General features: G+C 46.8%; 2 protein-coding genes across 8 annotated transcripts in view; one reads left to right on the forward strand and one right to left on the reverse strand.

Moving 5' to 3' along the window:
• ZNF827 (zinc finger protein 827) overlaps window positions 1-9356 on the forward strand; it is a 167463-nt gene extending 158107 nt beyond the window's left edge. Inside the window, exons 12-14 of the mRNA XM_035022959.1 lie at window positions 1099-1290; window positions 1626-1803; window positions 5354-9356. Coding sequence (XP_034878850.1) covers window positions 1099-1290; window positions 1626-1803; window positions 5354-6176 — 1193 coding nt within the window. The 3' untranslated portion in view covers window positions 6177-9356. The remainder of the gene's footprint in view (window positions 1-1098; window positions 1291-1625; window positions 1804-5353) is intronic.
• Window positions 9357-21525: 12169 nt separating this feature from the next.
• The window catches only part of CUNH4orf51 (chromosome unknown C4orf51 homolog), a 40641-nt gene continuing 34753 nt past the window's right edge, over window positions 21526-27413 (reverse strand). For 2 of the 7 annotated variants that reach the window (XM_035022963.1, XM_035022960.1), the window contains 2 exons: window positions 26290-26456; window positions 21526-23357 (listed from right to left, as the gene is read on the reverse strand). In XM_035022963.1, coding sequence (XP_034878854.1) covers window positions 26304-26456 — 153 coding nt within the window. In that variant the 3' untranslated portion in view covers window positions 21526-23357; window positions 26290-26303. Of the gene's footprint in view, window positions 23358-23926; window positions 24109-24620; window positions 24862-25404; window positions 25704-26289; window positions 27062-27413 lie in introns of those variants that run through there. The other 5 variants (XR_004682446.1, XR_004682447.1, XM_035022961.1 and 2 more) reach the window with 5 other exon arrangements.

Genomic DNA, 27413 nt, shown 5'->3' on the forward strand with positions numbered 1-27413 from the left:
TTGTCAGGCAGGTCTGAAGCAGTGGTCCAACTAGGGCCAATCATTACCCACAACTAAGAGATCTTCTTCAGTTTCCTACCCAATGCCCTGGGAATTGTGAGTGTTTCTAATCTGTCTAGTGGAAACAGCAGTGTTTTCTGAGCCTTTCATATGGCCTTTTTTCCCTCCAGTCTTGGGGGGTTTCTCACACATGTGCTCTGATCCCTACTCTGCTGAATGAATACTCGTGGGGGACCCCCTGCAGGTCTTTGAGTTTTTCCTCTGTACTGTTTGCCCCCCTCTGGCACCCTGCCCCACCAAGTCCAGCAATGTTGATCTCCCCAGACCCTTAGTGCTCTCTCCTCAATTCAGTGAGTCTGATGGGCAGGTCCCCACCCCTGCACTGCAGGCTGAGAAGTAAACTCTCTAAAGGCAGGAAGTGGGCCACCTCTCTTCTTTCTTGTCTCCCAGGGATCACTCTTCAGAGCCTGATGTCCAATGTTGTAAAAACTATTTTGGGGAAACAACAACAACAACAACTATTGTTTGATATATTTTGTCTGGTTTTGTTTTAGTTCTTTCAGCAGCAATGGTAAATCCAGTCTCTTGACACTTCATCTTGAGTGGAAGCATTAGTCTCCTGACACTGAATTTTAATGGCCTCCCAACTGGTTTACTCCTGGGTTTGAGGGAGAGTCCAGTCCATGAAGAGCATGGTTCCCGGAGTCAGACCAACTGAAATCTCTGCTCCACCACTTCCTAGTGTGTGACTTAGGCCAAGTTACCCTGACTGTGCCTCCCTCCCCTCATCTGTGAAACAGGAGTGCTAACAGTTGTGTCTCATTGGATTTTTGAGAAGATAAAATGAGATACTCTGTTCAAAGCATGACAGAGTTTCCAAGTCCCACAAGTGTCATCATTGTAGATGATGGGGACCTGGGGTCCCAGTAGGTACCCTGGGAGAGCTGGGAACCTCACCCTGTCTTCCCTGAATGATGATGTAGCCACGAGACCCCCCACCACCCCCACCCCTACTTGCTGTTATTCGAGGGTTATCATCTCCTAAATAACAGACCTGGGTTTTGGGGGGGGTTTGTTTGTTTGTTTGTTTGTTTTCAGGAGAAGACAGGAAGACCCCCAGTGAATCAAACAGCCCCTCTTCCTCCTCCCTCTCAGCTCTGAGTGATTCGGCCAACAGCAAAGACGATTCAGACAGCTCTCAGAAAACCAAGAGTGGGAATAACCTGCTGGTCATCTCTGTCGTGCCTGGGAGTCAGACCTCAGTGAACAGTGAGGAAAAGCCAGAGAAAGGTGAGGGAGGAGTGGGTTGGCCTGCTTAAAAATAAGCCCTCAAGGGGAGTGATGTTGGAAAACAGACAGTAGGCCTGGGAACAGTATAACGCTATCATTGCCTCAAATTTGTATTTCTTTTGGCTTGATTTGCACCCAAATATGGGGTGGATGGATGGGCAGTGTGACGCTGATTCTGGAACTGTACACTTACCTCCTTCTGCCACACAGATGCAGGGAACGGTGCCTGAAAGGGCATAGCTGGGGAAGAGGAGAAACGGGGTGATGTCTGTCCCCCTCCTGCCCTCCTGTCCCTCTGCCCCGTGCACCCGTACACCCAGCTCCCGTCCTTTCAGGGTTCGAATGCGTTTTTTGCAACTTCGTCTGCAAGACGAAGAACATGTTCGAGCGCCATCTGCAGATACACCTCATCACCCGGATGTTTGAGTGTGACGTGTGCCACAAGTTCATGAAGACACCTGAACAGCTGCTGGAGCATAAGAAATGCCACACTGTCCCCACCGGTGGGCTCAAGTAAGGAAAGCAAGTACAGAACCTTTTACTGTGTTGTTATTAAACACCCCTCCCTGTCCCTCCCCCTCCCCCCTCCCCTGACGGTTCTGGGGTCACGGAGAGGGAGAGCTTGGCATGGGGCTAGTCAGTCAGGCACCTCTGCTACCTTGAGCCGGGTATGAATCAGACCTGTTCCCCGGGGGGTCAGCAGACGCAGCAGGAGAATCCATTGCACAAATTCCCCAGGAGTCCTGGCAAGCAAGAAGACGAGTTGGAGCTGCTCGGCATGCAGGGGGTAGACTCAGCCTACACTGCTTGAGTTCGGTTCGGACTGGATTTTATGGACTTGGGGCTTATGTCCCCGAGCGTAATTCATTACACTCTCACAGCCCTTCGCTATCTGTGACTTATTTTTTTTAGATGATTTGCCATGTATCTTTTAAACCAGCATCACAACAAGCCCACCCGCACCCCACCCCCAAATATTGGATCCTTGCCTTTTCGAACAGGCAGGAGGCAGTGTTTTTCAGGTAGAGATCACGTGCCTCACGTCTTCTGCAAACATGCCTTATTCCTTCCCAGGAACTGCGATTGGGATCTCCCTGGCTAGCCTTCATGAGATCTGACATTTCCAGTCACACGTTACTCACAGATCCCCAAAGACCTAGACAACAAGCATCATCATCATTAACTACTATTTGCAAGAAGCCCTCTGGTCTGAAGTGAGACCCGTCAGTTACTACCGAATGCACGGTGTGTCTGGCTTGATAATAGGCGCTGAAGGGCAAACGAGGAATAAAACGTAATTTCTACCCTCAGGAAATGTATGTCCTAGCACTACCAGAATTTAATCTTTCCGGTGATTCTGAAATCAGCCCCTGTTCACAAGGCACTTAGGACCTAGTAGAGAAAGAAGCATATGTCACTGAATACAGAAAGACACACAAGTTTCAAGGCATAATTATTCATGTTTAGCTGAAATAAGCATGTCATTAAAAGAATGAAAATTTATATTTTACTCAACACAGGGGAAAAAAAAAAAAACCCTCTCGTTTTTAAACCTTTTTATCTTTGAAACTCACAAATTGCCAGAGAGGTTGGCATGACTCTCCTGAATGGGCGAGGGATGGAGAGACCCAAAGGGACCCTGGGGGTCAAGTGTTGGGGGTAGTCCAGGGTTGACCCCTCTGCAGGCTCCTGCCTGGTCGGAGGCACCCTCCTCAGAAACTCTCCCAAACAGAGGAGTCAGGGAACAGCATACCTACTGTCAAATTCCATTTTGTTTCACGCTTGGGGCACTTAAGTGGGAGGGGGAGGGGATGCCTGTAGGGATGGGGGAGGGGAGATTATAATTCAAGACAACCAGTAAATGGGAAATGCCCGGCAAGAGCTTATTTGGGAATTGGATTTGGTTTGTTCCCACTGTCCCTTTCTAAATACTTATATACTCTTATTTTTAAAAAAAGAGAAAAAGCCATGTATTTCTGCGGTTGGACTAGTGCTCGTCGCCTTTCCCAGTAGCCCAGTCACACCCGTTAACTCTGCGGCCCCTGCTGGTTGTGGCTTTGTCAGTTAGCCTTGCCTTGGGGACCTACGGAGTCCCAAGCCTCCGACCCACTGGGGAGAATGCACAGTGAATGCTGATGCTTTTTGCCTGTCCAGACACTTCCCGTGTGGTGCTAACGGTCCCCTGTGTAATAGTTTATGTTCTAGGATGACCAAGTAGAAGAATACTTTGAAAAAATTGATAATGCCTTCTGGCTATACAGTGAGTCTTTGTTTTGTTTTGTTTTGTTTTCCCTTTGCCATATCAGAGAATTGATTTGCCTGAGAGAGTGTCTTTACGATAAATTAACGGGAGCACGGAAAACCCTTAGCACTTTGCCTGAGCAGCGAAAGAAAGATTGAGCTGTGGGTCACAGAAATGTTCTTAAAATGAAACAGACTGCCGATGTCTAAATTGCTTTTCTGTGATGGAACTGCTTGTACTCTATATCCTGTTCATAATGCAGATCAAATAAGATTATACTATTATTTTTCTTTTGCCGTAGCTCAGGACAGTGGTGAGTTTCAGACTCCTCTAGGTAAGGCCCAGCTTGGCGTAGGGGTTGTGTGTGCACCTGACCTGGGAATGGGCTTTATATTTCTCTCGTGTGCACTCTTCTGTGAGCTGAGGTTCAAAGGCTAACGGCGAGCTTGGCGCTGAGGAGCAGTGCACGGTGCACTTGGTTGTATTGGGCTCTGCTGAACACCTCTCCAAACCCTCAGAGGACAATTCACTCCAGGGCCCTGCCCTGCAGGTGCCAAGTGAGAGCTGAGGCAGCCACTTTTGCATTTGCATTCTTTTGGGAAAGAGAGCAAACACGCTACAGCTATCATTTCAGCCACCAACTTGAGCCTTGCAGCTTCCAAAAGAGAAGCTCAACAGAATTTGTAAACATGCCCTCACTGCTCCTCCTAGCCCCTCTGGACAGCCAGGAGGCTGGGGGGTGGCATAGCCTCCCTGCCTAGGATGGAGAAGCCGAGCCACGGAGAGGCCCAGGCTTTGTCCCGGGGCATATCCAGCTATGGCCCGATAAAGGTGACGGAGCTGGGACCAGAATCTGCCAAAATTCTGTGTAGAGACCAATCCAGTAATGAATCAGTGCCTACCAAGCACTGCAGAGAACGCAGAAGAAATATAAGATACGGTCCTGCCCACCGAGACACCGAGAATTTATGATCCAGTTGGATTACAATTATTTCTATGATGGAATAATGTTTTCCTAATGTCTTCGAACTCCAGAGAGCAGTTGCCTCCCTCCCTCCTTATCCCTCATTCGTGATGGGCTGGTGGGTGGGCCTCCCTCTCCCGAGCCCCGTGCTGGTCCTCCTCTGCCCGCCCTGATGGAGAACCAGGGCTGTAGGAGACAGGATTTACGAGTACAGATCTATGTATACACACACACACACACACACACACTCACGCAGAGAGACACACACACACAGGCCTTCTCATCCTAACCACCCTTTAATAAGCACGATTCTGACCCCTACAACTTTCTGTTTGCTGGAGGTAGCTCTCCCCCTATAAGCTGTTCTTCAAAACTCTTAGCCTTTCTGCGTGTGCTTGGTGTGGTGCATGAAAAGTCGATTCTTTGTGTGGCTCCCATCTAGAGGGGAGGTCAGGAGGTTTAGACCTCTGCTGTGTCTGGCGGGGCGCGGGGGGGGCTCCAAGGGGGGCGGGTGGGGAGGGCGGAGGGGAGCAACCGCTTATGTCTTCCTCGCCCTTTCTGTGCTCCCCTTCCTGTGGGCTGGTGCTCACTAATCCAGCCAGGAGGCCCCCAGTAGGCTGAGCGTACCTTGCCGGAGCTCCCCCTCGGCGGGGACAGAGAGCCCAGAGGGTCATCTTAACCCCCCGGAGAGGCGGCAGGGCAGGGCTGGGCTGGGCAGGGGCAGGCCAGGCCTTCCAGAGTGGGGGGGGGGGGGGCGGAGCGAGGGGAGGCTGGTGAGGAGGGTAGAAGCGGGGCCGCCGCCGAGCCTGTCCGCTGACCCTCCCTGTCGTTGCTTCCCCCCCCACCCCCCCCGGCAGGTGCCCGTTCTGCATTTATTCCACCAACCGCCCCGCTGCCATGGAGTGCCACCTCAAGACCCACTACAAGATGGAGTACAAGTGCCGGATCTGCCAGACGGTGAAGGCCAACCAGCTGGAGCTGGAGACGCACACCCGGGAGCATCGCCTCGGCAACCACTACAAGTGCGACCAGTGCGGCTACCTGTCCAAGACCGCCAACAAGCTCATCGAGCACGTGCGCGTCCACACCGGCGAGAGGCCCTTCCACTGTGACCAGTGCAGCTACAGCTGCAAGCGCAAGGACAATCTCAACCTGCACAAGAAGCTGAAGCACGCGCCCCGCCAGACCTTCAGCTGCGAAGAGTGCCTGTTCAAGACCACACACCCTTTCGTCTTCAGCCGCCACGTCAAGAAGCACCAGAGTGGGGACTGTCCCGAGGAGGACAGGAAGGGCCTGGGCCCAGCGACCCCCAAGGAGCCAGCCGGCCCCGGGGCCCCGCTCCTCGTCGTCGGGAGCCCCCGGAATCTCCTGTCGCCCCTGTCGGTCATGTCCGCCTCCCAGGCTCTGCAGACCGTGGCCCTGTCGGCCGCGCACGGCAGCGGCTCCGAGCCCAACCTGGCACTCAAGGCTCTGGCCCTCAACGGCTCCCCTTTGCGCTTTGACAAGTACCGGAACTCGGATTTTGCCCATCTCATTCCCTTGACAATGTTGTACCCCAAGAACCACTTGGATCTCACATTCCACCCTCCCCGACCTCAGACTGCGCCTCCCAGCATCCCGTCTCCCAAACACTCCTTCCTCGCCTATCTCGGACTAAGAGAACGAGCAGAGACGGTCTGAGGGCAGCCGTGTTCTGTACCAAAAACAAAGAGACAAAGACAAAGACAAAAACAGAAACAAACGAAACCCCACGAAACTTAAACACAACCCCAGCAGGTGTACGTTGCTGCAAAACCTACAGACCCCCGGGGTCTGAACCACGTGTACGGTATATCTTTAGTAAGGAGTAGAGAATCGGCTCTGTGTGTATACCTGTTGCATTGACCTGAAAGCTGCTTTGTCCAATCTTCAGAGAGGTGACCTACTGCATACGTCTACCTTCAGAGGCATGCCTCCCCACCACCCACTCCCACTCTCAGCCTTCTCCGTACTTTTACCAGAAAGGAATTTTGTCTTGTTAAACCCTGAAGAGAGTGTCCTTAACAGCAATCAGCACTTGTACGCTTATAGACGGGCGCATTTTGTTTTCTGTTGGGTGAATGGGCCGTGTGGGTGCTGTGGATTCTGGAAGAGAAGGCCGTGTGCCACGCCATTTCTGTTGTACATTTCTTCGTGCTGGCTTCTTTAACAGCGATGAACATTCTTTTCCCTCCCGGGTTGTTCATCCATGACAGTCTCTCCCCGAGCTCCTTCATCACCTTTCCCTCTCTCTTTTATGGCTACCGAGTGGTAGGGCCTGGTGCTTACGTCGATGAAGGACTGGTAGACACCCACAGTGCTGCTTGAGATTTCCGGCCAGGTGGCCACATCTTCTCGTTCTGCTCAGATCTTCTTGGTTATGAAGATGCGAGAACCGAGAGTCCACTCTGGAAGAAATCTCTCACAGCACTGCAGCCAATATAAAACTTAAGTGTGGTTTGTGTGTGTGTCCATACGTATACAATGTGTATGGTGCACACAGTGCATCCTTTTTTTAAGGGCAGATTATATATATATATGTGTGTGTATACATATACACATATATATATATATATATGATGTATTAATTCAGTGGTTACCATTCATTTGCAGGAAAAGAAATTGTATGAGTGAAAAAATTTTATGGTTGATAAATCCAGCCAAGGAGATTAAAGGGGTTTGGATAAATTCTGGGTATAAATGCTCAGACTAAAAAAAAAAAAAAAGAAAAAAAAAAGAAACGGCAGTTTTGCACAGTGCTTTGGTCTTGCACTAGTTTTTGTTTCTCATCTGCAAAAAAAAAAAAGTAAAATAAAAGGAAGAAAATGTACCTTTTCTATGGAATGAGTAGACTGTATGTTTGAAAATTTTGTCACAACCTCTTTGACATATAACGACCCAACAAAAAGGTGCTGTTTAGTCCTACGGTTCAGTTCATGCCCCTGAGAAGTTTCCCTTGTGTTTGCAGATCGTCTGGCTATAGTGGTATTCTCCATGTTATTAATAATTCTGTATTCCATTTTGTTAACGCCTGGTAGATATAACCTGCTAGGAGGCTAACTCTTTACTTATTTATGGCTTTTATTTTGTGGTCATTAAAATGGCAACTTATGTGCAGCACTTTATTGCAGCAAGAAGCAGATGTGGATTGGTTGCATAGCCCTTTGCGAATCTTAAAAAAGTAATGGGTGATTTAAAAAAGAAAAGGAAAAGAAATCTTTGGCCGAGTATCTTAATTGCTTGTATTTGTAAGACAACAGAATTTCCAGTATGAAAACAAGCTGAAAGGGCAGGAAGAAATGTGCTTTGTATAATAATGGAACGTTTGGAATATAAAAGTCTATATATTATTTATCTCTTGAAGAACTGGTGTACAAGAGGAATGCTTTCTTACTGCATTGCTGTTTTCCATCATGTGTTATCCTAGAGTGGGGATTTTTCTTTTCATCTGTTTCACCAGGGGAAAATAAAAGCATCCCTGATTTTCTTCCTCTAGTCAGTTTGCTTCACTGAAAGCCCCCTCGAACTTGGTACAGTTCTCACAGGAAGCCAGAAGACTGTACCGTCGGTCCACACCATGGACTCCCCCACCCCCATACCCACCCTTCTTCCCCCAGACCTAGCACGTGTGCTACACTTCCCTTTGCCAGCCCTCCAGCCCTGGCAAACCTGTTTACACTAAGGAGATGTCCCCAGGGGCAGGGAGGCTGAGCCAGCCAGGGCAGGAAGCCCCCCGAACCCTCGGTCATCCTCCAGCAGAGACATTTGTTCTTGGCTATGTTAGAAGCGTCGTTCAACCTCGCCACGTCAATGTCTCGATAAAAGACACTATAGACAGTTATGGACAATACACTCCAAGAATACTGGGCGCATGGGTGGGTCGGTTTTTTTTTAAAAGTCCTGTCTTTATCCCCATATAATGGAGAATGTGCCACTTGGCTAATAATGTGCTTTCAAAATTACAAGTTCAGTGATGACAGAAGAGGGCCCCGGTGATCCCACGGAGGCTGGCAGAACAGGCGAATCGCACGGAAGCACCAGCGGGTTAAAAACCTGACAGGGTGGCCCTGACAGTTAGGACTGCAGGTTTTACAGCATGCCACGTGTGCAATATGAGGTCCTCGGTTGAAACTTGCAAGATCGAGAAGGGTGTTGGAAGGAGATGTTTACTGCTCAAATGCCATGCATTTCACTGCTTGCCACTGAACTTGTATTTGAATGACTTGGTTATGCTTAATGTAATTGGGCAACTTTTTTAGCACTTTGGAAAGAGTCATCAATCTTTCTGGTAAATTATAAAAAGTTTTCTGAGTGAGAAAAGGTGTGTTTGGAGTTTGTTTGACTTTTTATATTATTATTATTGTTATTAATAAAGAAAAATCTACAGCATTTTTGAGACTCCACCGAGATAATATATACCCCCGAATTTGGTTTGCAGTTCGATACTCAGGGAAGGATTATTCCATAGATATCCTTTCCGTGTAAAACACTAACGTCTTTGAGAAATTCACCTGCCAACTAACTTCAATTCTGTTTTCACTATGCATTCTTCAATGAAAGCTAGCTTATTTGTCCATATAGTACTGCAGTTAGAGTTCTCAGCACTTTCTTGCTTCTATCCTTTTTTTAACTCCTCATATTATGTTCAGATGATCATACTGTCAAGGTTTGTGTACATTACTGAAAATTTGTATTGTATAAAGCTTTTTGCATTACAAGGCTGTACAGGGTCATTTTGACAGTAACTGGTATATTTCTTTGCATCTTATGTTGCATTGCCAATTTCTAGTGTATCCAGTTTGGAAGTATAATATACTCTAATTAAAACAAAAAAAAAGGTTGGCTATACTCTTTGTTTCTTTTTTTTTCTTTCTCCGCCCGCCGCCCCCCCTTGGTTGCCATCCTTGACTACTTGTTAGTCTCAGGGTTTTATTTGTCTTGCTTTGTTCCCATTTTAACTTCTCAGCGTATTTTAAATAAGTTTAGGAAATGTCCATGACTAGTTATAGCTATTGCAAAATGCAAGTTTTGAACAGCCATGGTTCTAATACAAACTGTCATTATGTAAGTCATTAATAGCCATTAAGGCTGAGAGCATATCCATCATTCAGTACAGTTGCAGACCGGCTCCTTCCTAAAATTACTTAGTGACATTTTAAAGTGTTCACCAGCCTTACCCTCTCCTGCTTAACATCATTTTACTGACCCCATAGCCAAAGGGCAGGGGGGAAACAGATGAATAATTCCATTTATCCTAATGAAGTTTGGCAACTATGAGATTTTAATGAGGGGGGAAATGGTCTATTTTGTAAGCTAAATAATAATCTATCCAAATGCAAGTAATGATTTGCCATTCAAAGGAAGGTATACCAGAGGAAGAAACTGAGGCCAAAACAAAAGATGACAAGCACACTTAAGTTCAAACAGTAATTTTTTTAAATCCATTTTAAAGTTCCGTTCCTTAGATATTTTCCCTATGAATCTGCGACGGTTGATAAAAAATATAAAGCAGCAAAAGAGAATGTTCTATCTAGTTCACAGCTTGCATGCTTATAAATATAATGTCCTTTGCTCCTTGTAAGAAATTATGAACTGATTCACTCTAACACTGAAAAAGATCAAATTTACTTTTCATAAAATGAGATGATATAGGAGGAGGCACTTTGAAAATGACCAGTCACTAATCAGACACTATTTTCCCCTTCACTTTTTCATCCAGTAGCTATTTTTAGGTGATTGAATCGACTTCTCGCGCTTGATTCAATACCAGTTTTGTTTGGGGGCGGCTGATATTTATACTGAAAATATTAAGTCAGACTTCCTTGCCTTTTGCTAGCACTATAGGCCGGAGTGGCTTTTCATTTTGTATCCATATTTTTTTTTTTCTTAGATCCCACACCTACCTCACATGGGCCCTGTGATTGAGAAAAGCCAGAAATACAAAGAAAAGTCATCAATTTCATAATGGTCTCCCGTTAATGGGCTTCCAGTGACTGAGGAACGACTGGGACGGGAGCCATCCATGATGGAACGGACCACGGCCGCTAACCCTTCTGCTTCCCTAGATTGCTGCAGGTGCATGGGGGCGGCTCCAGGCCAGTCATGTGGCCCCTTCCTGAATTTAATCTGAAATCAGACATCCTTTTCCCACTGTCATGTTAAATAAATATACTTGAAGGTAAGACTCAAGGCCTCCTTTTCTTGGCCACCAAAAACTCCCTGACGATTTACCAGAGCCCCAGGGCTAGTCACAGACAGGAGCGTGGGGAGAAATTTCAGGGTTTGATGAGCACAGGTACCTCCTTACCCACAGAAGCACCATATTAGAACCCCTGCCTGCCGAAGGTGATGTGGGGCTTGTGAATGATTTGAAGGAGAAGGCACATGTCATTAGTCGCTGAAACAGAACTCAAAGCCCCGCCCCCCGCCTCCCCCCGCCCCGGCTATCAGTCTTTTTTTTTTTTTTTTTTTTTAAGATTTTATTTATTTATTTGACAGAGAGAGAGAGACACAGCGAGACAGGAAACACAAGCAGGGGGAGTGGGAGAGGGAGAAGCAGGCTTCCCGCGGAGCAGGGAGCACGATGCGGGGCTCGATCCCAGGACTCTGGGATCACGACCTGAGCCGAAGGCAGAGGTTCAACGACTGAGCCACCCAGGCGCCCCCGGCTGTCAGTCTTAAGGGAGGAAGGAGACCCACGAGGAGTTCTAGGCATACAAAAGGGGAAGAGAGGGAAGAAAGGGGATAGCAGCTGGCTGACTACATCGTGCTTGCAGAAGACTGGAACCTTCCCAAGGGTGCCTTAGAACCTGTAAGCAGAATCACAGGATAAAAGAATGCCCTTGGGGATTTGGACTCCATTCTAAAGAGCCATCAACCACAAATATTCCAGAGACCCCAGCCAACATTCTTACTTATACCACTGCCTCAAAACAGAAAAGTCCTACACAAAATGAGGTCTATTGTGCAAATAACTACCATTAACTAACAAAGCAGGTATCCATAAAGCAGCCCCTGGGGTAAATAAGGTGTGGTGACTGTGGGGACTGAGGGGACACATTCTTCCCCGGTCTGGGGTCTGAATGGCCTCAAGTTATCAATCAAGACCTCTTCTTTATGAGGTAGCAGATCTCCTATTCATAATTCTTTCTTGATAGCTGGGTCTATAAAACAGGACATGCAAATGTGGCTCACATTGGTCGGAGCTGCAAAGGGGGAAAAAAAAGTCAACTTCCAAGAATTCCCTTTGGAATTCTGTTTTGATAAGAGTTCAGGTAAGTATTCGTTAATTAGTTCTTAGTTTTCAATAGAATTATTGACCCAGACCAGAGTCCACCTCAATTCACATTTCAAACTTATTTTCCCCTGTGCCACTCCCTAACAGGTGACTTTCTGCCCTAGTTAGTGAGACTATCTGGATTACAGATAGTCTTTTCCAGCCCTGAAGGCCATTGCCATGGAATCAGATCACCTGAGTTTGAGGCCTGATTCAGAAGCTATAGGTTGAACTAAATGATCTGTAAGACCCCTTCCCCCCCGCCCCAGCAGATAACATATAATAAACGATGATTCTGTCACTCTTTCTAAGCAAGCAAAAGTCAGCGTTCAGAAACAGAAGTGGTCACAAAGCAGAATCCTTGCAAGGTAGTCATAGCAAAAATGACATCTCAACGTTTTCAGACAACAACAGACTCAGTGGGGGTAAAAAAAATGGCTAAAAATATTTTTCTGCCCACTTCGGAGTTTGGGAGGTCTAAAATGTTTCTTTTCTGATTAAACACAAAATCGTCATGCTTGGTTCACCTGCGGTCATCTGGAGGGTGACTTCAACATATTTTACCAAACTGTGGGTACTTAATTTGGTTAGATGAGTTAGAGGTCACCAGATGGGGATGGAAAGGACTAGCCTGCATTCCTCTAACTTCGCCCCCTCCTTCTGCCCACTGGCTGCTTCCAGCCTCCTCCAGGTGACTTGGCAAGACTGTGACTGCTGAGCTCTCTGCCACCACGGTTCAACTATTTTCTGTAGAACAGCGAACAGTTGCTTGTGACAAGTAAAAACATATTTTAGATTTAATGCAACGGAAGAATATACTAAATATGCTTATTCTGCCTCTTGTTTAAGAAGACTCTCAGCCCCCGGGGTGCCTGAGTGGCTCCCGTCGGTTGAGTGTCTGACTCTTGATTTTGGTTCAGGTCATGATCTCAGGGTCCGGTCATGATCTCAGGGTTGTGAGATGGAGCCCCACATCAGGCTCCGTGCTAGGCATGAAGCCTGCTTGAGATTCTCTCTCTCTCTCTAAAAACAAAACAAAACAAAACCAACAACAACAAAAATCCAAGAAACTCTCAGATCAAAACTCTAAACACATTATGAAAGCTCCCAGGGACTTCCATTGGATGGAAAGGCTCCACGTGTTTACAGAGACACAGGGAAATAACTGATCTACCCCCATCAGCAGACAATTAAAGCCAACAGAAACCACTGGTCTAGGACCAGGGAAATTTATCTCGCCGTCCTCTGGCTTCAATGTAGGGCTCCACCCAAACCACCCCAGAATGATCAATGGGTTTCAGATCTTAAAAGATTTCTAGACAGGGAATGCCATCACTTGGTTTCAGTGTGCTCTTATTTTAATTTTAAATGAAATTCCTAATTAGTGGTCCACAGACTTTTCAGTGTGTATTATAAAGGAGCAACAAGCCCCTGTCCTCTTACGTCCCACTTCAAATAGAATGTCTGTTACAACATTCTCCATGCAATGGGTTTGATCGCATTTGTAGGCTCCCCCCACCAATCTATTTTCTAGATCCCCCTAAAAAGCAGAACCTTGAGATTTATTTTGGAAAGCAATTCCAGAAACAAAATGGGGTACTAGAAAGAGTGAAGCAAGTAAGAAGGTAAAGCCAACCCCAGATGTGTTGGCCAGCTGGTCATTGCTGTGAACCAGGGGGATGCAATCCCTCCCGAAACTCTCATGAGAAGCTGTGTAAATGTATCTCAGAATTGACAGCCCAAGGGGTGGAAGAAAGAAGGGGCTAGAGTAGCCTCAGAGTGTTAACTGCCTTGCACTTCCAGGTTTGGCCATGATTTAGAATGGCTGAGTAGGTTCCCAAAGGCAGCCACAAAGGTGACAAAGAAGCCAATGGTTCAGAACTCGAGAGGCGCGTGGTGAAGCTAAGGTCAGGGGCTGTCAATTACACCTGACCATAGCTGGTTACTGTAGCAGAGGCTGGCTTAAGAAGGTGAGTTTGTGAGATGGGGAACAATAGATATCCAATGAAATCATCATATTTGGCAAGAATATTGCCATCACTTTGGCCTCTAAACTAATGTTGGCTACATATCCAACCTACTGAGTTAGCTCAAAGCTCTTCTCCTTCCCCGTGGTTGGAGTTGGGCAGAGCCAAGGACAGTGCTGGGTCATGATGCTACGGAATGGAAGGAGTCGCACATGAGAAGCAAGTGAAGGCTCTATATGATAGAGTCTGCGCTCTGGGGTTCGCTTTTTGATTTCTGTGATGGAATTGAGCTCTTCTAGGACTCCATCAGGGGGAAGTCACTTGACAGGGACATTGGCTGCCTCCCACCTCAGAGAGCCTCCTTGACCTGGGGAAGCCACATGAGAGCCCAAATGAGGCCAGAAGAGAGGAGTCATCCCTCAGCCTTCTGAGGTGCCTGGTATCTCTCAAAGGTACCAACTTACCATGAATGAGGGTCCAACAAAGGGGTCGGCAGCCAGACCTCAGAGAGAAATAAAATGATTACATTTGGTTTGCCTGGCGTTGTTTTCGTACGTATATCTTTTGTACATATATCTCCCAGGCATCTGGTGCTCAACAGGGAAGTATCTGTCCTCATGGAAAACAGTTGATTGAAAGTAAAAATAGTCAGGATATGGGTGATCTCTGTTTCTTTCTATCTCTAACCCACAACCAGCAGTCAGTCCTTTTGCTAATGAGGACTGGGCTAAGCGTGGACCAATGGATAGTTACACAGATACATAGAAAATATATATAAAGAATGCATACAGTGTATACATAATATAGATATAAACATAATAGATACGTATTTGTGTGAGAGCATCCAGAAGGAAGGCCATGAATTTTATTATTCTGGGATTCACATTATTAAAAGATAATTTTTTTTTCATTTTTCCTTTGTGCTGCTGAAAATAAATACAGGTTGATGAAAGAGTAACATATGAAAAGAATAATTAAGGGTCAAAGAAATCCCATTAATCAGAATATCCCCCTGCCCATCTTTTCTACAATTAAATAAATGGGCACAGCAATGGGTCATCACCATACTATCAGTCAAGGTCCCATCTCTTTATGGCATCAGACAATAGACCTAGCAGCTGCCAAGAGCTAAATATGTGGGAGTCTTGGTTACACAAAGAGACCATGTATCTTTTTAAGTGGGCAGAATAATAATTTCCTGCTGATGAAGGACTTTACAATTTCGCTTGTCTGCCTGTGAGTAGGGCTAAATTGTATACATGCATGACTTTGTGTCACAAGATCCTGTCTTTAAATATGAGCCCCTCACATTACCCAGAATCCATCGCCTCCCTCATTATTGTCCCCCGCAACTATTCTTCACACACAGAGTGTCCATCCCAGTTGGCCATATTCTAAAGCAAGTCCAAGTCTATCCTACCGATCACTCCTCTCGCCCAACCAAAGTCCCCTTCATTCTAACCTTGACCAATTTCTCTGCTTCGTATTCATTACTTAATGAGCAACAAATATGTGGGAAGTCATGTGTAAGCAGCCGGTATGAAAGAAGGACATAGAAGATATGTTTCCCAGCTTGGAAGAGTTTATCAACCAACAGAAGAAATGAGTATTTGAGCAAATGCATTCTAATAACAGGAAAAATACACCTACATTGCTGTGGAAAAAGTGAATCAAGAGTTACTAATTCCATCCAGGGTGAGAGGAGGCTTTATGAGGGATGTAATCCCATGCAAACTGCAATCTAAATGATGAGTGGAATTTTCTAGGCAGAAGAAGTGGGGAGGCATTCCAGATTGAGAGAGCAGCTTGAGAAAAGGCAAGAAGGTGAGAAATTGCACGGTGGGTTCTGTTGTGCTAGAAGATTATAATGAAACCAAACAAAGCCAGCTTGCATAGGGCTTCAAACCCCTCATTAAGGAGACTAAATGTCTAAACTACTCTGTGGTTAATAAGCGCTAAGAAAAAAAATTTGAGGAGGAGAATGGTAATGATCTGACCTTTGTTTTAGGAAGATAATTCTAGCAGCCCTACCAAAGGAAGATTTGATTGACAAAAAAGGCAGAGAGATGTGATAGGTTCAGAATGTCCTAAAGGGAAGCCATCATCCTCTCCCTCAGACCTGCCCCTGCCCCTCAGCCATGTACTCCTTAGCTCAATAAGGGCACACCGTCCTCCAAATGACCCAAACTATAACACCTGGGCTCAACTTTGCCCCCTTTTCTCTCTCCTCCTCCTTTCTCTTCCTCCCTTTCTTTGGCCAATCCATCAGAGTTGTGCTTATCTGCCAAGTATTTCACGAATCAATCCAGTCTTTCCACACTTAACATCCTGGTGCAGGTCCTGAGCATCCTTGCCAGGTGTCTTGCAATAGCTTCCTGCGTGAATGGGACATTTTTCGTAGGAAAGACTGTAAACAATTTATTCCAGAGCTCAGAAGAAAGTTCATGATCAGATGTGTGGATGCAAAGATGAGAGGTGGGGCCAGCGGACAGGGCGATGACATCGGGGTGGCGATGACATCGGGGTGGCGATGACATCGGGGTGGCGATGGCACCAACAAAACAATGGCAGAGGCGCCAAAGGCAGGATGCTGGGAGATGCCACCTTAGTGGAGAAGCAGGAGGAAGCAACTCAGGAGACTTAGAAGAAATCAGCACAGAAGGCATAGACAAAGGCAGTATCTCAGAGAAGCCAAGGATAGAGAGACTTTTATATGACATCGGACAGAGGGATGAGTAGGGTGAAGTTGGATTTTAGCTTTTACCAATTTGATGATCTTTGAGGATGCGGTTTCAGTGATAGGTTGGGGATGGAAACCGAACTCCTATACGTAAAAGAATGAATTGACAGTGAGGATCTGGTGACAAGGAGAGAAGACTGCTCTTGTATTAAGTTTGGTAGTGAGAAAAAAAATCATGGATGCCTGGCCCCTGCCAAAAGATGCCCCATCTTCCCTTCTCTCTCAAGGAAATCTACCCTTTCCCCTTTCCCTACTTCACATGCCTTCAAAGAGGAGAAGCGTAAGCTGCTGACATTACAATCCCCAGCCACACTCCACACCAATTTTCCATATCACTTTTGATATAACATCCTTTGAAGTGCATGAAGTCTGTCTTCACACCATGCTGAGTCTGCCTGGACCAATTTCTGTTAGCCAAAGACATCGGCAGGAAATGGGCTGCACGGAAAAAAATTTAGTAGCACTTCTTCTAAATATGAGAATCTAGAAAAATGCAAAAAAGATGGTCAAGAGATGGAAAGTCAGTCCCCAGCCCCCCTCTACTGGGGCTAGAATAATAAAATAAGGATTTCAGTGTGGAAAGATGAAGGCTTACAAGGGAATATGATAGGTCTCTAAAAAAAAAAAAAAAATGATGGATGTGGCCAGAGAGCACAGACTTAGTCACCAAATTCCAGAATATTAGACCCAGGGGGTAAATCTTGAAGCTTAAGAGAGGTTGTTTATGTTGGAGCCCTGACTGACTGTCCCTTTCTAAGGCTTTGCAAACCCGACCTTTGTGGAGAGCAACGGATCTCAAATCCTTCTAGGCTGTACACCACTTCTTCAGCTGGGGAAAAAGAGCTACAGCTCAATTATTCTAACCCTGCTTGCTGTCATCCCCCCAACAGGAGAAAAATCACCCTCATCAGACATAATGGAAAGAAAGGTACTGGATTTTATGAGATAGAAATGAAATAATCTGTTTTTCATTAAATATCATGAGAAAATTATTAATTCATGCCAGAAACACAAATATAAACATTATCATATTGAAAGCATTTATTCTGAAGGAGACCATCTGGCAGAGCCTCACAGACCTCACTTTGAGAAGCAGAGGGTGTATGTCACCATGGCGGCCTCTTCCAGTAAAGCAGCAAGTCCAGAGAAGTGAAAATTCAGGGGTTTTTAGGGGAATGCTTTGCAGTCACGACATCTGCTAGATACTTGTCACGTGTTTCTTGAGAGGTGGGCCTGCTTTTACAAACGTTGTTATATGAAAACCTACATTTTCAAGACAAGGGGATGGGTATTATTTCAGAATCTCTCCCTTTAAAAATGGATGCTTTCCTCGGGCACCAAATCCCAGAAGAGCATTTACATACAAATGTATAGAGCACACTTGTTGAACATAAAGACTAGACAGAAGATAAAGGAGAATGGAGGAAATCTAAGGAGTTAGGAGCTATGATCCACTATAGATTAACCCAAAATTGAAAATACCGTACAGCATCATGAGATTATAAAGTAAATACGTGGTTGTTTTTTTTGTAAAACGGAGTCTTAAAAACCTTACACTATCACACTTTTTGCAGAAGGGCAGGAATATCTATAATTTGGAAAGCACATACCCTCTCTGGAGATGGACAGAGGACTGGGTACACACAACGTACAGAAAACCTTGCATTCCAGAAAAGAAGAAATGCTGATGGCAACTTGAAGAAATACCCAATTCCCTTGAAGATCCAAGTGAACCGCTTTCACTTGGCTGCCCTCTATTTTCATAGGATTCCTGAACTTAATGTTGTGTGCATCTTCTGCCTTCAGAGATGCTTTTGTCGGATGAACATGAGTTGTTTCCCTTTTCCAAATCTCTCTCCTCTATGTCCCACATCAACTCCAATGGGTGCACCTAGAGAATCTATGGAACAAATTCCTCAGTCTAGAATAGGGAGAGCCAGCAGAGCTTGACCTTGATAGTCTCAGCACTTGAGAGTTCATTCCCATCATCATCTCCCAACCTACCCAAGACCATCAGGCACCCACCTGCCAACACTCAATCGCTATGTATTGAGTCATCTGAAAAGGGTCACACCACACATCAAAATGGTATTAATATGATGCACTGCATTCCTACTTAGGCTTGCCTCAAATTCTAATGAGAATAGCCACGTCTATCAACTCAGAGCTCAGTATTTGTCAGGGGTGGTGGGGCTGCAGCTACTCAAGCCCTAATTACTGTTTAGCTCAGAAAGTGAGTAATTCAGATTATAGAGGCTACATATGTTTACTGTCTCTTCATATCAAACACTTTAATGTGTATATTTAGAAGTGGAAGAAATAGCCATCTTGCAATCCAAATCTCCTAGAAGAATTTGGACCCTCGATGAGGACTCCTATATACCTCACACTTTTAAAAGTTTAGTAACTATTTTTAGTGCTGTTTAAGAGGTAAGACGTGTGTGTGATAAAATACAAACTGATTCAATGATTAGGTTTCAAGAAGAATAACTTTAATTTTGTTGGCATCTTCTGCGTTTGTTTGCTCAGAGATGCTGTTACAAGTTGAGCCTTTCCCTAATGTCTCCTCTATGCCACTTATCAACTCCAGTGGGTGGACCAAGAGAATCAGTGGAATGAATTTCTCGGTCTAGAGCAGTAGCTACTGGGGAGGTTGGCAGAGCTTCACATGCCAGACATACAGCAGTCCTAACCTGTTAGAAGCTTGGTCACGTGCTGTCTTCTCTGTCCAAATCTATAATCAGCTCATTTGATGACTAATTAGATTACAGAATGAGTGAGCAAACTATTTGTCTATGCTTCTTATAAGCTATTAGCCATTAAAAAATGTTTAAGTAGGTAAATGAAAGATGAGGAAGAGGGAGGGAATGAGAGTCAGAGAAGTGGCAGAACTTCAGAGCATCTAATTCCATTTCCTCATCATATAAAAGAAGAACCTGTGGTCTGGAGAGAAGTTAAGAGAGGAGAGAGAGAGAGAGAAAGATACTTGCTTAATGTTTAATAATAATTGTTTCTGTAACTAATTAATCCAAGGCAGTCTTCTGGCTCAGTCTCAGCATCAAATCACAGAAGAAACAGTCCCAAAGAAAAAGCAGAAACAGCAATTCAAGTCTTAGCCTCTCCATAGAACACCAAAGAGGGGGATATACTCTTGATGTACATGTAAAATCTTAAAAATCTTCTGACATTTTCTTCACCTTACTGGCAACGAATCCCTCCAAATCTTACTCTTCTCCCTCTCTCTAGAACCCCTTAAAATTCCCCCTCCAATACTCAGGCCACCCAGTCCATTTCCTCCCCTCCTTAGCACTCTGGTATATAGATCCATGTAACTTTTCTGGTTTTTTCCTTACTGCCCCACATCCTAGAACTAAAGAAAGACTGGAGCTCTCTGACTGAAAGAGCCTATCAGTCCCAAGGAGGATAAACTTTAAAAATAAACTGACACATAGAGATATCATAATAAAACTCCAGAACATCAAGGTGGAAAAGATGTGAAAAAGAAAACTCCAGAACATCAAAATGAAAAAGTCCTGAAAGGTAAAATAGGATACAGATAGATTACCTATGAAGGAGTGAAATTCAGATCAACCATAGAAGGTTCAAGAAAATAATGGAACGACAGCTTAGAAATGTTCAAGAAAAATAAATTCAAACTCAGAATTGTATAACAAGCCAAACTCACACTCAAGAGAGAGATTAAACTATATTCTCAGACATACAAGCCCTCAAAATTATCCACAAGATACTTTCTAGCAGAGGAAAGAGAACAAAAGAATAACCTACCAAAGGATATACTCCAGCAAAAAGAAATATGAATATAAAAGGTAATCAAGTGGCAAAAAAGAATGTATTTTTTTAAGTTAAGCTCTATGCCCACCCTGGGGCTCAAAACTCATGACCCCAAGATCAAGAATCACATGCTCTACCAGCTGAGCCAGCCAGATGCCCCAGACGTATGTGTTTAACTTTTGTGAAATTAAAAGGTTATTTTTGTGGTGGTGCCATGGTGGGGTGGGGAGAGATGAGCAAAATGAGAGGAATGGGAGGTACAGGCTTCCAGTTATGGAATGAATACATTATGGGGATGAAAGATATGGCATGGGGAGTATAGTCAATGGTATTGCAATAGAGACAACTGGTATGGAGACAGATGGTAACTACACTTGTGATGAACACAGCGTAACATGTAGACTTGTCAAATCACTGTGTTGTACACCTGCACCCAATGCAACATTGTGTGTCAACTATACTTCAATGAAGAAAAAGTAATTTTTGAAAGGGTTGGAGGGAAAGGAAGGTAGAAAACAATTCTTGGGGCGCCTGGGTGGCTCAGTCGTTAAGCGTCTGCCTTCGGCTCAGGTCATGAACCCAGGGTCCTGGGATCGAGCCCCACATTGGGCTCCCTGCTCCTTGGGAGCCTGCTTCTCTCTCTCTCTCTCTGTCTCTCATGAATAAATAAATAAAATCTTAAAAAAAAAAAAAAAAGAGGGCGCATGGGTGGCTCAGTTGGTTAAGCGACTGCCTTCGGCTCAGGTCATGATCCCAGGGTCCTGGGATCGAGTCCCGCATCGGGCTCCTTGCTCCGCGGGAAGCCTGCTTCTCCCTCTTCCACTCCCCCTGCTTGTGTTCCCTCTCTCCGTCTCTCTGTCAAATAAATAAATAAAATCTTAGGAAAAAAAAACCCAATTCTTTACTTTTTAAAAACTTTATTATGGAAGTATAATTTACATACAATGTTGTATCAGTTTCAAGTGTACAACATAGTGATTTGGCAATTCTATACGTTACTCAGTGCTCACCACGGTAAGTATACTCACCATCTGTCACCACACAGAGTTATTACAATATCATTGACTACATTCCCTAGGCTGTACTTTTCATCTCCATGATTTATTTTAGATCTGGAAGTTTGCACCTCTCAATTCTCTTCCCCTATTTCACCCATCCCCACCACCCCCTCCTCCTCCAGCAACCACCAGTTCCTTCTCTGTTATTTGTGATTCTGTTTCTGGTTTTTCTTTTCTATTCCATTTCACCTTTGCTTAGTATGTCATTACAGTTTACAAGAGGCTTTCAGATAAATCATGAGTAGCTAGAATCACAAGACCTTCAAAAATATGTTTTAAGAGAGACCGTGTTGGGGCAAATAGTAATTCCAATAAAACATGGAAATGCACTGAGTATAGTGATGCGCTTTGCGCCATGGAAGCTGGCTGCTTTGCACCAGTCATCATGACGACAATGACAGTGGGTCTGAGGAGGGGGGACAAACATCGGGTTCGGCAGGCTGATTGGCTTTCTTACTCCGTCCACTGAGTTGGACTACATTATGAATTGGTCGGGAAGGAAATGAACGGAGGTAAGAACTACAAAATCTCAGGCCAGCTGACCGCACGGTAAAGGGCCTCATTAGACGTCCAGTCCGTGGGGTCTGTGGACGAGAGGCCTCTTGCTGCCCCTGGGGGAGCCCGCGGATTCACTCCGCACGAGAGGCCTGCTAATGAAAGGTCTTAGCTCCACAAAGACTACTGTTGAGAGGTTCATGGGCCTATTGCCTATGTCATATGCTATGAGTTTAAGGCTTGGAATCTCTCATTTGAACTTTTTTATGCCATCCCGGAGTATGCCAAAAAGAAAAAAAAGAAAAAAGAAAAAAAAGCAGCTGCCAAAAAGCAAACATTTTCCTGTCTCTAAAAATAAAATGCTGGCAACACTTCAGGCCTCTGTGCCAAGACCTGGCCCTTCCCAGGATAAACAATAGGTGACCAAGCTGATCACAGGGAGCACGGAGCCCGGAGCGGGCCCGGGGCCAGCCTGGAATGCCTAGGCCGGGGCATGTGCTGCTGTAAAGCTAGAAGCCAAAGGTGGCCCTCCCTCCTCCCCAGCTGATGAAGGGCAACTGCCAGCCCCCAGCCAGGGACCAGGTGTGGCTGAGTGGGGACAGCCTCGGGTTACACCAGAAACCTTGACCCAGCAGAGGTCACAGGGCTCCTACCATCCCCTGCCCCCAGAGCCCCAGGTGCAGAGTGACAGATCTGAGGGTTGCGAGAGTCTGTCCAGAGAAAGCTCCCTGGGAAGGAAAGTTTCCTAAGGATCCATCTGCATCCGTCACTCAGGCTTGCGCCCATCACCTGTCAAGCACTTCCTGCCCAGCTGAGAGACCTCACGTGCTAGACGCAGGCCCAGCACAAGCACCTTAGTGTACGAATGCTATAATAACGGCCGTCGTTCCTGCTCTAATTGCCTCCCGGCTCCCGCTGCATTTGTTCAAGCCCCTGTGCCTTGTCATTAGGGTTCAAATCTTCCCTGGACCACAAGCTTGGCTTTTGGCTGGTGTGGGGAGTTGAAAGGGCTAAGAGGGGGTTAGGGGAGGAGAGGGGCTAAATATAGCAAATATCTGCAGGCATAATCACTCCATAAACATGCTTCAGTGGAACAGAGCGGAGGACCGACCCAGATGACGGATGTCACTCACCCGAGTGTCACATCATAAATAAAACTGAATGAGCCCATTCTCCTGCAGAACCAGAGTTCTGCTCACACTATAAATAAATATTTATGAAGTCATGGTCCTTAAAAGACTTTCTTTTTCCAGGTAAGTAGACTTTAATGAAAAAGTGGAGCAGAGCTTCTCCTACAATTATGGAATGGTCACTGGAGCTTTTCAACGGGTATTCCACGGAAAGGGAAAAGAAAACAAGGAAAGAAGAAAAGGAAAAATAAGGCCCCACTCTAAGAGGCTGCCGCACGGAGATCTCCTTTATGCCAGGCAAGATTCATTCTCATTCCAAAAGTGACAGCCTTCTCTGAGGTGGCGGGCACCAGAAGCAGCACGATCGGTCCCGTTCCAGCCAGGCCTGTGTAATGAAGGAAGCACAAACACATCCTTGTCACCCAAGTTCGGACCCCTCCCACCACCTCTGCCAGGACGGACATTCTCCTGAGCGCTCTCAGCCTGTCTCTTAGTAACTGAAAAAATGTGCACCTCACCCCGTTACTATGCTCATGTGCAAAGAATTCCCAGAATGTGCCAATGCGTGCCTGGGGGTCTCTCGGGTGTTTATGTAGACCCCCCCCAGTCCTGCTCTTACTCCTGATTGCATTAGCAATGTCACCCACAAACGGTGCCCGAATCGGACCAGCCTTTCCTGTGCTCTTCATCTCACGTTACTGCAGAGAGAGCAAACACCCCTTGGGCTCCCAGCAGCTGGGCCACATTCCCCTCCTCCAAGGCACTGTGACAATCCTGTGTCACCTGGAGCTCCCAAGCCACCGCCTCCAGTACTATACAAGCTAACTTTCATGGTGCTTTGCAGCATACGCATTACTCAGCACTTCAGTGCACCAAAACCCTTGCCCAAGTCCAGCAAGCCTGTTTTCTTTCCCGGGGGAGGGCCTTCTGCCCGGGCTCCCTTCCCCTGCAAACCTCAAGGTGGCCCCTGCTAGGTCAGGCTGAACGGTCCCCATAGGGAAAAGTTGAAGATCCTTTGGCTCTAGCCTCCAGGAAGTCTTGTCCCACAAGGAACAGGAGTCTCTGGTTTTATGAAAATGAGTCACAGGCTGCCTTGACCGTGCCTATCTGGGGAGGCCGGGGCTGCCATGTATGGTCCGAGCTCTGTGCCACCCACCTCTCCATGTAAGTCGGAGTTCTTTGCCAGGACAGCCTGAGTCATAAAACTCAGCACATTCCTTAGGCGTTGGATAGTCTTTCCTTCTTATTACTTTGCTTTTGTTTTAGGCAGCACCTGGTTTCACTTTAAAAAACCCAAATAAAATCTCATAGTCAGGGCTCGGGTGGGGTGGGGAGATAGGAAGGAAGAGAAAGAGCAAGAAGGGAGTGAAGCCTAGGTTAGGGGAGGCAAGAAAGGGCTGTAACTCCCCACAGGTGAGAGCCAGAGCAGAGCACACAGGGAAAACTGCAGAGGGAAGAGCCGGAGAGAGAGGATGTCCTACAACTGAACTGAGTTTGATCGAAGTCCTTTTTGCAGTATGTGATAAGGCACTTGATGTCTCGGGCTCCTCCCCGAATTAGGCCACAGTACTGAAAGCCCAGTGACCTCTGAGCGCCTACACTTTCTGAGTCTTCTCAATAAACCAACAGGCTTATTTTTGATGAATTCTAAGGAACTTCGCAATTATGACACTATGATTTTATGAACCTGACTGGTTCCTTTTCTCTTGGACCACAAACCCCAGTTCATGTGTAAGGGAATATTTTCCCACAACCTAATATTTGTTTTTTGTCTGTGGCGGGTAGTGGAATGGGAGACAACAAAGGAAAGGTGTAAATCCAACCACACAAATGTTGCTGGTCGAACTCAATTTCTGTGGCCAGGTTATCGTGTAAACTCATCTGTAAAGCTGTTAACATAAGAGTTTTAGAATTAAAACAGAATTCTAATAAGCAATGCTTCGCATATAGCAAACAAATAATGAATGAATGAATCAGTGAATGAATGATACCAGTTAACACGGAGAATTGTATTTCCTTGGAGTAGTAAAGCCTATTAATTACAGCATAAGACCAGGACCACAGGGTACTGGACTCAGAACTTAAACAGAGGCTTTTACCTCCCTCTGCCTGAGATTCTCTAAACGAGGCTGGAAAAGGCAAAAATCCTGGAGGTTCCTGAGTGTCTCCAAGGCTGCATTTTCAACTCACGGTTTGGCGAGCTTAATGGAAACCATACGAAGGGATCCCGGGAACCAGACCAGATGGCTTCCCGGGAATGTATTTAGCTTAACCTGGGCTAAAGAACAAAAATAACCACTAGGAGTTTCGGGGCGGGGCGGCGGGGCGGCGGGGCGGCGGGGCGGCGGGGCGGCGGGGCGGCGGGGCGGCGGGGCGGGGGGGGGGGGGGGGCCCGCAGGGCCGCGGTGGTGGTACGACTTCTAATGAATTACCTTTTCTATTCAGCAGGAATCTCGAGAAGACGGCCTGGGTAAATGGAAGCAAACGGAGCTGGGGCCAGGGGGCGGCGCGCGAGGTGGGGAGGAAGGGGTAGGAGGCAGCTACTTTCGTTACCACACAGTTCCGCCCGCCCTCAAAGGACACCAGCCGCGGCTGCCCTTTGCTGCCCGAGACCGCGGCGGGCCCCTTCCCGCGCGCCGGGTCTCCGCGCCGCCCCCACGGCCGCCGACCCGGGCCCAGCCTCCAGCGCGCTCCGCACGGGAGGGCGGGAGGCAGACGGGACCGGGGAGGGGGTTGCGGGGGGGCGGAGCGTGGAGGGAGACGGGGGCAGAGGGAGCGGGAGAGGAAGCCCGCGGCAGACAGAGGGGCGGGCCGTGGGCGGGGCCTCGGGGCCGCGAGGCCCCTCCGGGGAGAGCCGGGGCGTGAAAGGCCGCGGTCTCCCCGCCCCCAGCTCCCGGTCCGCCGCGCCTCGCGTCGCCCCCCCCCCGACGGCGTGGGCGCATCTGCTCCCTCGCGGCCCGCTGCGCGGAGGGAAGGCCGGCGGAGAAGCATGCGGCTCCCCTGGGCTAGTGCTCTGAATACAGAAAAGCCTTTCTCACGCCCCTGCGGCCCTCCCCGCCCGGGTCTCCCAGATGGAAGGGACTGGCTCCTCCACGCCGGAGCCCACAGCTGTCGGGGCCACAGCACCATTTCTGTGGCTCTTGCGGAGAAGTGTGACTCCCAAGGATTTCCTTTTAAAAAGTCAGTAATGATTTTTAAAGTTCCCGCTTCCAATTTAAGAGAGAGAAAAAATCGAGGGCTGGGGGTGTTGGAAGCCCGGGAGAGTGTCCCAGAAAGACAGCCTGTGAGGGTCTAGAGAGTAGCGGGCCCTCTCCTACCTCGGAGTCGTTACTTAAGCAAACTGCAGGCCTCCACCTTTGGGACTTGGTTTTGCGACCCAGCTAAGTGACGATGCCGGTGCTCCCAGACTATAATCGGAGTACTGATCCCCTTCTGAGTCGTCCGACGAGCCCGCCTTGCTTGCGGAATTACCCTGTTGCTGAAGCTGGAGGAAAACGGCGGCGTTGTTAGCATTCGCCCATCCGCAGAGGTTGCTTTTTGCACGGCACTGGGAATGCAGGTGCAAAGAGCTCATTCTTGAGCAGGAGTTGGGATTCTCCCTGCATCTTCTTCCATCTCCGTTAACCTTCCTATTACATATATCGTGCCTCTGCCAGGAAGGCCAGTCAATAAGCAGGAGAGAGAAAAAAATGCAGGAACTCTGGAATCACAGCCGAACTACCACTGCTTCTGGCCTTGCCTAATCACCCCTTAGTGGTAAGATTCTTGCCCGTCTTCCCTACTGTTCCTGTAGGCTGGAATTCCTGGGTGTGATTGCTCTGCTTTCCAGTTTTACAACGTGAGTTTCTTGAAGATAGGACCCAGAAATAGCGACAGTAAGAAGATGGGTTACCAAGGCATTAGCCACCAGGCAAATACTTTTTAAAAAGTGAGAATATTGTTAATGGTGTTTGAACATTTCAACCATCCAATCCTTACCGGTTGCTGAAAATTTCCTTCAATCCCTACTTGTTGCCGATGATGCTGATGCAGGGAACTTGTGCGTTTTACATCTCAGTGCTTGTTCTCCTCCCCCAAAATACAGCACCTCTAAAAATAATTAAGATTTTGCCTTGTCTAATAAATTAAAGGTCATGATTTATTTTTGTGGTCAGAACTTCAGGCCCAAGGTTCCCCAAACAAGTGCCCCACATTCATGGTGTGAACTGGGGCGGAGGTGGGGGGGGCAGGGCTGGGGGGAATACTCTCAGCCTGTTGTACCATAAAAACAAGAGTAGGATGTAATGCCACTAATTTGTCAGGAATTGTTGACTGAAAAGAGGCCACTGTGAGGATAGGAAACTCACTTTAGGGGAGGGGGCCGGGGAAGCACCTCAAAGAGAAAGGCAACTGTTCCCCACAACAGCTGCAGCCACTGGCGGTGGAATTGCTTGGCGCCAGC

The sequence above is a fragment of the Mirounga leonina genome, unplaced genomic scaffold (assembly GCF_011800145.1).
Source record: "Mirounga leonina isolate KUSES-001 unplaced genomic scaffold, KU_Mleo_1.0 Mir_176, whole genome shotgun sequence".
Lineage (NCBI taxonomy): Eukaryota > Metazoa > Chordata > Mammalia > Carnivora > Phocidae > Mirounga > Mirounga leonina.